The sequence below is a fragment of the Protopterus annectens genome, chromosome 13.part0 (assembly GCF_019279795.1).
Source record: "Protopterus annectens isolate FY-2018-M chromosome 13.part0, PAN1.0, whole genome shotgun sequence".
NCBI classification, from domain to species: Eukaryota; Metazoa; Chordata; order Ceratodontiformes; family Protopteridae; genus Protopterus; species Protopterus annectens.
Window position 1 is genome coordinate 564,391,097 of NC_056747.1, and position 12,993 is coordinate 564,404,089.

Sequence of the window (12,993 nt, forward strand, 5' to 3'; positions counted from 1 at the left end):
GCTTAGTTTGGTCCCAGTTTATTTCACCCGTATTTTACATTACTTGTGAATAAATGATAAAGAAATGACACCAACGACCTCAGGCTAATAAGGTCAAATTTCAACATAGTACGCATCCACTAATATTAATATAAAACTAAAAATAATATGTAAGTGACAAAAAACTCGGGTAGATACATAAGGCTATTACAGGTAAAAAAAAAACACATCACAGCCCCCTACCGAACTACATAGGAAGGCATACTTACGTGTTGATAGATGCGCACTCAGGCAAACCTTGACCCAAACTACGCAGTGAAAAGGTGATGTAACAGCGCGTAAGCATAGACAGAACGGTGTTATAGGAAACAAATTATAGTAGTTTCAGGAGTTGCTTGACACGAGTTAATACTAGTTGATATGTCTATATTCACGCCAACTAATCAAATTCGCCTCACAAATGTGGCCGTTGTGAGGATGAAGAAAGGAGGGAAACGCTTTGAGATTGCTTGCTACAAAAACAAAGTTGTGAACTGGAGGAGCGGAGCGTGAGTATTAACAGCCAACAAAAAGACTGGTGTATGGGTTTTGGGCACTAGTATATGGGAGTGCTCCAAGCGGTACTTGGGAAAGTTAGGGTCACTGAGTCATGCAGATGCAATTATTGCTAGGTTAAGTAACTGTCAGTAGCCCAGGTCCAGCAGGTACGGAGTAGAGAATGCTGTTCCTTTACAGCATAAATGGGCGAAATTGAAGTGCATTAACCCATCAGATGCGTAGTAGCAAGGTCAATACACTTTGATTTCGCCCTTAAATGCCTCGTGCGTGTTGATTCGGTAGCTGTGAAATGTCCCCTACTTTATTTCAAAACTTCAGTCTGCGCATAATGCATTTGGCGATTTGTGGAGAAAAGGGGTTGATTACACTTGATGGCAATCGTTACATTTGCAGAGATGTTATACTTTTGAAAACACATGCCAAGCCCAATTCACATTCACCTGTCACGTCAGTTTTCCAGATTAATAATATTTTAAAAGTGTTCTTAATGTGTGGCTGTTGACCTTTATTGGTTTATGGTTTTGGATTCGATTCTGGAAGTAAGACATTACTTACTACATTAAGAGCTGTCGTACTGACCCCGAAGAACAAGATGTGCCCAGAGGTAATAAATGCTGTTGCGTGTTTTTTAGGCTGTATATTGCTTGGGGAATACATGTTTGATTAGTTGGTGTGTCTGTGTGTGGTGGTGTTTTGGGCAAAGTAGATGACGTTGCTAATGATGGCACAAGGTAGAGACGGGGAAAAGTGTCAAGAGTTAATAGAGTGCGACAGTATTTGAAAAAATGGACAGGTCTTGAATGTTAGCAGAAATGAATTCAGCGACATAGCTCTCAAATAATATAGGGTTTATTTCAACAGAATCCGGGACTGACTCAGAAAAAATCAGGGACAAACGGGGACATTTGTAAAATACTAATACTATTAACTTGAGACATTGTAAGAATAAAAGAATGTTAATTACTGTACATTTTGTGAAATAAAAGAAACTTAAAACTCCTACTTACTGCCATTATTGAGTATCATTCACCACCGTTCCTCCAAGAATCACCAGTTTTAGGAGGGATTGTGAGGGACAGGGCTAAATTTTGGAATCTAAATCCGGGACATCCTTGGAAATCGGGGACAGTTGAGAGGTATGTAGAGAACATAAGATAGGACTAAACAATGGATTTAGTAGCTTGGGAAAGCAAGTGGACAGTACACTACTGCAGGGAATGTAAAACATCTGGGTTAGTAAAATTAAAGCAACTAGGAGCTAACAGTATAACTTGCATCTAGGGATGGCATTGCAATACTGTCACTTTTAACAACAGAGTAAAGTCAGTTTCCGTTGTAAATAAATTATTCTTCTTCCTAGACTTTTCCAGTTAAAAAAAAAATGTGTTGCAATAAATGACATACTTAAGAAATGGACAGGGATACTGTCCTGAATGACTCACATACGTCTGCTCAGGATGCTTTCAATGTGTTTTGTATGCTAGACACGCATGACTGTTGAGCTTATTGTCAGTACAACACAGATATGCAGTTAATTCAATAACAACAAAAAAAAAAACCTTTGGTGACCCCCCCCCCTAAAATAGCAGAAAAAGTAGGTATTTTTTTCAGTAACACCCATATTTAAAAAGTGTGGTTTAAATAAAGTAAAAAAAAAAAACTTTTCTTATATTATAATTTATTATTGTTTATTTGTATTTATCAGGAAAATCGACTGGGCAGAGACCCATTTTCAGTGAAGGCCTGTGGAGAAAAGCTCCAGAAATTGCATACAGTTATATAGACACAATAATATAACTTACATAGAGCATATTAGTAGAATATGTAAGCAAAAAACATAGAGATATTTGCACATGTTAAGGAAGGTTTACAGATGTAATGCTTTAGATAATAAGCATGGTTAGGTTTTACACACATCTTTAGGTATACATACGGTTGTAGATAATATGCATGATTTGGTATAAATACAGCAATCTGATTATTAAAGAAATAGGAACAAAGGAGGGAGCTTGTGATAATTTTAGAAGGATGCCTGGTAGAATATGTAGATGAGCGTACAAGTGGTGTGATGATAGAGGTTGTAGGAGAAATAAGGAGGAGAAGAAGTAAAACTAGGAGAAGTGGGAAGGAAGAGGTAGATAGGTAAAGGGTGATGTTATTAGGATGAGGTGGAGCTACCTAAGTGAGGTACATGAGCATAGCTAGTTGCTGTTTAGGTTTTGTTTTAAGTGGGAATTGAAATTAACTAATTTTTGTATTTGTCTAATTTTGACAGGGATAGAGTTCCAGAGTTTTGAGACATAAGAGTACATAAAGTTGCCAGCATTGTTATAGATTTCTCCAGCAGAAATACACAGGGTGCAATTCCAGAACAATAAAGGCTGTCTTCCACAAATATATCGTACTGTTGAGTCCATTACACTGGGCAGGATTCACGAAGGCTTGCACGGAGTCTAAGAGTAGTGTAAGACTCCATGTAGCCTTCGCGATCCAGGAACAGCCCAAAGTCCGTGTAAGAGACCAGCTAAAACGTCTCTTACACGGAGTGAGTGTAGATAAGCTAATCACCTCACTTACAGCCGAATAGCATGCAAATGAGGTTGATTAGCGATCCAGGAAGCCCAAAACAGCCCGTGTAAGAGCCATTTTAGCTGCAGAAATGTACTCAGTTGACAACTGAGTACGTTTCTGCAAAAACCACAATGGAGCCATGTCAGCTCCAAATAAAGGGTGCATATGTGTCAGGCAGCATGCCAATGGCCAAATATGTGGCCATTGGCAAGGTAACCTGATGCAAAAGTAATAAAAATATAAATTTTTTTTTTTCGGCGATCGCCGATGTTTAAACCCAGCGCAGCCCCACGCAAACGGGCTGCGCTATATAAAAACATAAAAGTGAAGGTTATAAACCTACAAATGTGGGTTTTATGCAATTCATGGATTTACAATGCAGGGACCAGCAGACCAAAAACAACATGGCCACCGTTTAGTGGTTGCTAAGGGGGGAAGCTGAGTCTAAGAGATGTAACTAAGCATTATTAGGCAATCTGATGCAAGTGTTAGGATACTGAATTCCACTGTCACATAGCAAATGAGCACATTCTGAGTAGTGTAAGAGTTACAGAAGGGGGAGGAACAGAGTAGGAGATAGGTGACATCACAGGGGGAAATGGCAGAAAGAAATGCAGCTCATTGGAGGTGAAAGAGGAGTGCCACAACATAAGCATGGGAAAGTCAAGAAATGGAAGGTGTACACTGTTGCCTACACCAAAGTTTCTTGCTGGGTGTGCATGCACACGTGTGCGTGCCATGAAGCTCGAGTCAGACAGTGTGCGCTCGAGTAAGGCAGACTGACCATGTGGGAGCGTGTTGGTAGATGTTTAACACTGTTTGCATGGGTGTGCACGCGTTTTAACCTGAATAAGCAGATTCTGAACCATGTGAGCATGTGTGTGCGCGTGTAAGCCACTGTGAGCGTGTTTCTGCTGGTATACACGCTGCTCCCCCCTGAGGAAACAGAAAGGAAAAAGGAAGCAACAGAATTAATAGGAAGCTAGCAGGGAATACTGCTGGAGCTAGCAGGTGAAAACAATTAGAAGCAGGCAATTACACAGGCAGAATAGTAGCTCAGCCCAACACTTAAAAATCTGCAAACAGCAGTGCAAGATGTTTCTCACGAGACACTGCAAGACAGGAGTAAGCTATTAGAAGTGAAAACTGAAAAAGCTGAACTCTGAGCAGAAATGTTAGGGGCTGCCATAGCTGTCATAATGAGGCATAGGCGACTTGCTGAGGGTGGTGACAATGCAGATGGTGCCAGACAACCCACAGTGAGGAGATGGAGAAGAGTGTACAGGCCCAGGGTCACTTGCCACGGGTTACATGAGCTGGAGATAGTAGAGCGCTATAGAGTGGACAGAGACCTCCTGCAGCAAATAGTGGAGCTGTGCAGGCCACGCCTCACACACCGAACCAACAGAGGGGAACCCATACCAGTGGAAACCAAGGTATGTGTTGGCCTAAGAATACTAGCAACAGGTACCTTCCAGAGACCAACTGGTGATATGATGGGGATATCACAGGCATCAGCCTCCAGGGTACTGCACCAGTTCCAGGATGCCATGTCAGCACATGTCGGTGATTATGTATATTTCCCCAATGCCCGTGAGGTATTGGCCAGCAATATGCATCTCTTCCAGCAAATAGCGGAATACCCTGTGGTAGTGGGTGCAATAGACTGCACACACATATGCATCAAAGCACCAGCCGGTGAGCGGGGTAGGGCCTACATTAACCGCAAGGGCTTCCCCTCCATCAACTGCCAGGTCGTGTGTGTGTGCTGACTGCCCTGGGAGCTGCCATGATTCCCACATCTGGCATTTGACGCAGCTGTACCAGACATTTGCCAGTGGGGGCATCCCACACGGACACCTAGTGGGGGATGCAGGGTATGCACTGGAGCCGTGGCTGATGACACCCATCAGAAACGCACACACACCTGAACAGGAACGCCATAATGAGGCACACACACAAACACGTAATGTAATAGAGTGTGTGTTTGGGCTGCTCAAGTCACGGTTCCGGTGCCTGGACACATCTGGTGGAGCCTTGCAGTAAACACCAATTACATGTACCCAAATTGTCATGGCATGTGCTATGCTACATAATATGATCTTGCGAAAACAGCTGCAGCAGGACCAGCATAGGGCTGGGCCAAACAGCCCCCCACCATTACCAAGGCCATCACAGGCAGAGCGTGACTCGGAGGAGGAACAACCTGAGCCTGCCCCAGTAGGCCGAAGGAGGCATGCCCAGTATGTCCTTGCCTTGGCAAAGAGGCAACGCATAGCACATACACTGGCTCAGTAGGAACCCTGGGAATGATACCCCCTCTGACTCACTCAAATAATAACAGGGATGCCTAAAATGACATGACCTGCTCACAAACATGTACAGGGAGTGTAATATGTGCATCCGACAGAGGCAGACCTGCATCACCACCTGAGGCATGAATGCCATGTGTTAAGTAATGTAACACCATGTACTATATGCACACCTGAGGACCGTGACTAACATCCTACCCTCACCAAGCATCATGCCACAATATGACAATGAGATGATCAAGTGCAATAATTGGCTGAAGTATCGCAGTTAGTCAAAGGGGATCCAATGTGTGCCAGCCTGGGATGACATGCTGAGCATGACATGATGCCCCACCTGCTAGGACTGGCGTGCACCTATCAGTGCAGGCCGTATGGATACTGGCAAAGGCTGTTGTTACCCATAGCTTGCCCTGAATAGGTAAGGCTCAAAACACAAACCTACCTCCATAGGTATCAGAAGGGATAAGAACCTAGATGTAATGCTACCCAGTGCCAGAAGTCTAAACAGCAAGATGCATTCAGTCTAAACACACCCAGTATGGAGAATGTTGATATCTGTGCTGTAACAGAAAACTGGGTCAAGGCTCACAACAGCACCCGAACACTACCAGGTTACACCTCATACTGTGCTGTACAGCCTCAAAACATAGAACAAGCTACAAAAGGAGGGTGACTAGCAATAATTGTCAAGGATAACCACACCCTCATGTTGGTACCACAACAAGAAGCAGCATGGACTAGCCATGGTCGAGTAACAGTGGGTAAAACTGCCCCCCAGTTTATAGCCTGCTACAGACTACCGTCCCAACACCAGGAACTGCACCTGGCCTATGCTGGAATACATGAATATATCAAGTCCTCCAAACCACATTATATTTGGTGACTGAAAATACCGAGACATAGACTGGGGAGCATTGTACTAGCTCCAACACTGTGGGACAAAAGTTCATAGAATCCCTAAACCAAAATGCCCAGGAACAATGTACCACTCCCACAAGAGGGGTAAGCATACTGGATGTGATAATCAGCAACATGGGTACTGGATGGCAAGACGAGAAGTGTATTGCTCACTGGCAAAACCAGACCATAGAGTAATCACACTGGATATACAAATCCTGACCACAGTCCCTGGCCAGAAAACCACAGTGAAAAACATTTGTAAAGCAATATTTGCACTCCTCCAAACTGATGTGGAATCCATAAAAGGTCCTGTGCAGGTGCAAAATATGGGTACACCTCAGAACCTGTAATACAGCCATTCCATGAACACTGCCAGGAATGCTTGGATTATGCAATCCTAAATTAAAACAAGACACAATGCCATACACGCAGGCATCTGGCATGGTGGACACCAGCCATACCCAAACCATGCAAGAGAATGAGGAAGCTACTACATGATAGAGCAAACATAAAAAAAGAAGTAATCACTGATCAGTAGTATGGCAATAAAATATGTCCACACATACAATCCACTAAGGCCAGCCACAACAAGTTGAATCTGTGAATCTTGAGGCAATGTTACACCTGCCCCAAGTACACAGACAACCCCCAACTCCCCTCAAGAAATACAAATATATGTGAGAGATGCAACCATCTATCCAAACTGGAGGCTGAGCTCCCTCAACTCAGTACTCCCAAAACTAGTCAGGAGGAGAAGGTAACCACACACACCACAAACCCAGCCCCACGTAGACCTATCACAACTGCAAACCAAAGACTTAAACACAGGCCCGAATTACAAACACACCACACCAACAGAGGCCTCCAAAGCAGACACCCAATCTAACAACCTCCAAACATAGCACATGCAACACATAGTACGCAAAGCTGGTGTGCCAAACAGTCACAGGCCAGAAGGAGAAACAACATGCCTGATACAGTTGTAATAGGTGACTCCATAGTGAGACGCTGCTGTCCCGCACACCAGACTGAACAAGTGAACGGGTACAGTAAGCTGCCTGTAGGCTGCTACAATATGCCACATAACACAAGTATGCAGGTCACCCCAAAGCAAGTAGAAATATGATGCAGTCATAGTCCATGCTGGTGTGAATGACCTGAGATGTACATCCCTGGACTACATGAAAAGAGACATAGATGAGCTCTCCGATTATGTAGTCCAGGCCGGTATGACACTGACCATTTGCAGCATCCTTCCCTCACCAAGAATGATGCCACAGTACAAACACGGAATGATCAGTTATAACAAGTGGCACAATTACTGGTGTCATTCCAAGGGGATCCAATGTCTGTCTGCTTGGGATGTCAAGCTTGACAAGCCACGCAGCTGTTCCAGGGATGGCTTGCACCTGTTACCCCTGGGCGTATGGATATTGGATAAGGCTTTTGCCACCTCCATAGAGCCTTTCGTAGGCAAGGCTGAAAAGACTAACCCACCACCCTACAAAACATAAGTGGAAAGAAACATAAGGGTAATGCTGACCAATGCCAGATGTGTAAACCCCAATATGCATGCTCCCGAGGCCATCCCCAGTATGGAGAACATTGATGTCTGTGCAGTGACAGAAACCTGCTGCAAGCCTCGTGACAGCACACCAGCACTACCAGGTTATACCACATATCATGTGTCATGGCCCCAAAACCTGGAACAAAACATAAAAGGAGGGTGAGTATCCATATTCAGCACAGACACCCATATGTCCAGGTAACCGACAATGCACAAGGCATTGGAGTCCACCCATGTGCAACTACCCGTAGGCAAGACTGCTGTACAGTCTGTAGCATGCTACAGACCACACTCTCACAAACACAAACCCCACCCAGCCGTCCTGAAGACACTGGACAGTATGAATGTCCCACCAAATACCAAACAAGGTACTCACAAATTACCACATAGGTGGTAAACCATTATGTATGGAAGGAGTAATCAGGGACCTAGGGACACAAGTGGACAGTAACCTGTTATGTGACACTCACATTGCCAATGTGGCTAGGAAGACTGTGTCTATATTGGACACCGTATCATGAAAGGATTCACATCTACGTCGACAGAGGTCATTGTGCCCCTGTACTGTTCTCTTATCACACCCATAATCTAGTACAATGCCTCATTTGGGATGTACCTTACCTGACACCTGCAGCAGTTAGAAAGACCTCAAAGGTACCTCACCAAGAGGATAAAGGGTCTCAAATATATGTCATATGCTGCCTGGCTGTAGACACCCCAGCTGAATGCAGTCACATACTGCCTACACAGAGGCATTGCATGCCTGTTGTACAAGGCCATGTCCAACACAGGAGTAATGGACATGCTCCACCCCCGAAAACTCAAAGCCATTGGAGCTGTGAGAGTGAGAGATGGCAACCTCAACACATAATGAAATAGGATGTGCTGGAGGGACAGATACATAACCCAGAGGCTCCCCACACCCTGGAACAGAATCCCACTCCATGTTAGGCAGAGCCCCTCACTGACACACTTCAACAGGAATCTTGCCAAGTGGATGGATGATCATAGAGTTACACTGGGGGGTCTTCACTGTGTCACGTCCTGACAGAGGCACAGCAAAGCAAATCATAAATGGCCATAATATTCACATAGCAAGGGGTGGCGAAAGACAAACACACTCTGGCTAGGCTTACAAATGCCCTAGGGTGGATAGCCTAGTATGAACCTATGAGGATACAAATTGTACAGGACACTAAGGATAATCCCAAGGCTTCCACAACTGATGTTAGGAACCGTGTTGGGAATTCACATATATGCTCTGAATCACACAAATATTACAAACAACATACCAAACACACACACATATTGCCAACATACATCCTGACAGGTGCAGTGCAAACCCCCCCCCCCCCGAATGCAAAATATCTATCCCAGCAGACTGCTGGCCCCCTGACATTGCAGATGCTGAGGTAACAGCCAGCATCTACAAAGCAAAACACATAGCAGCAATGGTATGAGATGGTGTCCTGGGCTGAGTCCAACATGGACAAAAAGATGAATGGAATGCCAAATCACACTACTGCTCATTGTCAGCCTTACCACAGGATATGTACCCAAAGAGCAGTGTACAACAACAGTGGTCCTTCTCAACAAAGGTGTTGCCTGAATGGATACTGAAAATTACCACCCCAGAATCCTGAGAAGCTCGGTCTGCACAGCTATGGAAAGGATCAGCATGTACCGCAGACATAAAGATATTTACGACCTACTGACACCGGACCCTACCCAATGTGGCTTTCTTAAGTGCAGATCCTGCCCCTAAACATGTTTGACTCATATGAAACAGTCATTAAGGTCATTGATGAGGGCAATGTGGTCCACACAGCGTAGCTGGACCTTGCAAAGGCTTCTATACAATACCCTACGTGTTCATTATAGATATGCTCACCAGCTTAAATATAAACCCCTATGTCAGTAGAGCGGTTGCAAACCAGACCAAGGACAGAACTGACATGGTCAGACATGCTGCAGCCATGTCAGACTACAAACCAGATATAACTGGCATCCCACAAGGCTTGGTCCTGGGACCTCCCTCATCTGGTATATATGTCCCATAGGTACAGGCCAACATGGAAGGACTGTGTCTGAACATGTTTGCAGAGGACTACAAACTGCTCACCATATGTGACCCTCCAGCTGACACAAGCATCCCACAAAAGGGCCACATAGGAACAGACAACTGGTGCCATAGCCATGTCAGCAAGCTAATTGCAGAAAAGTGTATAGTCAACCCCCTTGGATATACAGTAAGTGCCCACCAATTACCACATGGGTGTTAACCCATTACGTACTTAACATGTAATGAGAGACCTGGGGACACAAGGTGATAGATATCCTGCATTGGACAAACATGTGGCTGTAGTGTTTACAGAAACATACCATATACCCACCTAATCATGAAGGTTGTCAGATCTAGATAAGGGGAGGTCATTGTGGCTCTGCAGTCATGTTGCAATTGACTACAATAGCCCCTGAGGGATGTACTTCAGCAGACACCTCCATCAACTGTAAAGTCCCCAACAGTACCTCACCAGGAGTATCAAAGAGCTTGCACAGATGCCATGTGTTGCCTGATTAAACAAACTGCAGCTACACACACTGCCGTACTGCCCACCCAGAGGCAAGCTGTGCCTGATGTATAAAGCCATGTCCAAGCTGGTATCAGTAAACATGCTGCACCTTGTACAATCTGAATGGCAGTGAGCTATGCACATGAGAGACCTGAACCCCAGCACTGACATACATAGGACAAGCTGTACTGCATGATCCATAACACAGAAGCCACCCCCACCCATGAGTAAACTCCCAGTACAGGCTGTCCATAGAGTCACTCATCGATTCTCCTCAAGAGGAATCTTGATGAGTGGATGGGAGATGGTAGGTTTACCCTGGGTATCACTGTTATGTCACAGGTAGACAGAGGCACAGCATACTAACCATGACATATGTCATGGCAAACTCCACTTACAATGTGCGTCGAAGGACAAACACACTCTCCGACTAGCATTAGAAATGGCCTAGGGCACATCGCTAGTGTTTGCAAATGTACACCTATGTTGTGGAATACACTACCAATGTTGGACAAGCCTGGTTTAAGTAGTTCATATCTGAACATAATGCAACATGGTCAGGTGTGCACAACTGGCCCCTAACCAGGCTGTTGTGCTCACTATGGAAATGTAAAGCAGTGATGGGGCTAAAGCCCAGGATACTGTCCACCACAGTCAAAGTACTGAACCAGTACACTATACAGTACTAAAGTGTTAGGTCAGTATGAAATGATGTTGACAACTGTATGCAAACCCTGCAGGCACAGTATAATCCCTGTTGTGTTCACACACAAAGCAGTTGGACAGTAGCTACACAACATGACACACAACACACAGCCATAAACGGGAGATTTTTGCTGAAGTTCACACTCATCCACAAATGTGGTGGGCTGCAGAGTTCAACATATGGAAAGCTCACACTGGGTATGCTCACACACTTTGATAAATGAGACATATGTCAGACAACATGCCATGGGAAGGCTGAACTGGGCATGCTCACACACTTAGGCCAAATCTCAGTTTAGCAGTTGGCCACACATATCTGGTATTTGTACGTGTTATTCCAGGAACCAACCACATTACAGCAATCTGCCCAGTGCACACAGTTAAATGACTACAGAGACATACGTGATATAGTGGATCCCTCCCATATGCAAACATCTTCCACAGATACACAAGTTGTTCATACAAACAGGGAATGCTATGGCAATAAAGACCTGCAAACAGTCTATCAGCAACAAATAATGTGCATTTGACAATTAAACATATGGGTGTAGAGGTCAACACTAGGCTGTTTGCCCTAGGGAATGACAGCTTAGCCAGAGTGTGCTTGGCGTCTGCCTCCCCACAGGATGCACATTCCCCTTTCTAAGCACTGATGATGTCAGCACCCTGTAAGTACAGCAGGAGAAGGGAAACCTCCCAGTAATGCGAATAGCGCGCTCTGCTAATGCGTCCGTCTCAAGTGTCATAACATAGTTAGGTAGGGGTTTGAATCCTGCAAATGCTCAGTGTGTGTGTGGGTGTGTGTGAGTGGGGTTGGTGTGTGTGTGCAAGTCTGTGTGAGGGAAATGTCCCTTTTGGCAACTGGGAAAACACACTACAGGATGCACATTCCCCTTTCTAAACACTGATGATGTCAGCACCCTATAAGTACAGCAGGAGAAGGGAAACCTCCCAGTAATACGAATAGCGCGCTCTGCTAATGCGTCTGTCTCGAGTGTCATAACATAGTTAGGTAGGGGTTTGAATCCTGCAAATGCTCAGTGTGTGCGTGAGTGGGTTTGGTGTGTGTGCAAGTCTGTGTGAAGGAAATGTCCCTTTTGGCAACTGGGAAAACACACTGCAGGATGCACATTCCCCTTTCTAAACACTGATGATGTCAGCACCCTACAAGTACAGCAGGAGAAGGTATGTGGCATGGACAATGACTGAGTCATATGTGTCCATGCCTCTGACTGACCTGTATGCTTGTGTTATGTGGTGGACCATAGTGCCCCACGGGCATATCACTGTGACCTTCACCTTGTCCAGCCTGGTAAGCGTGACCACACTGTACCAGACAATAAAGGTAGCTAACACAACTGTGGCAGGTGTGTTGTCTAGCCGTACAGGCTGTGACTGTTTGGCACACAGGATTTGTGTGCTATGTGTTATGCGTGATGTGTTCAGGCATAACGTATGCCTGTGTGCCAGCTGCAGAGGTGTGTGCCGCTCAGACAGGATGCTATTCTAAGGCTCTACAAATGGCCCAGTGTGTTCACGTGCTTGTATTGCTGTCAGTGTAGGTCTACATCAGACTGGTATTGTAGTCACTGTAGTATTGCATGCCACCTGACAGGTTATGCCAGTACTGGGTTCAGAGTGCTTCGTCCCCAGTTTGGCTATGTGGTTCCATCTCATACATGTGTTGTACGTCCATGTGTAGGGGAGATGGTTGACTGTGTACATGTGGCAGCTGTGACATTGCCACATGACCCACATATTCCACAACTGTACCATAGAGGTGACTGACCTTTGCACATGCTACCATAGTATTGAGATTGCCATGGTG

At 45.0% G+C, this 12,993-nt stretch overlaps 1 protein-coding gene across 1 annotated transcript in view; it reads left to right on the top strand.

The window, feature by feature from the left end:
* Positions 1-277: 277 nt before the first annotated feature.
* SBDS (SBDS ribosome maturation factor) overlaps positions 278-12,993 on the top strand; it is a 471,306-nt gene continuing 458,590 nt past the window's right edge. Inside the window, exon 1 of the mRNA XM_044054206.1 lies at positions 278-527. Coding sequence (XP_043910141.1) covers positions 400-527 — 128 coding nt within the window. The 5' untranslated portion in view covers positions 278-399. The remainder of the gene's footprint in view (positions 528-12,993) is intronic.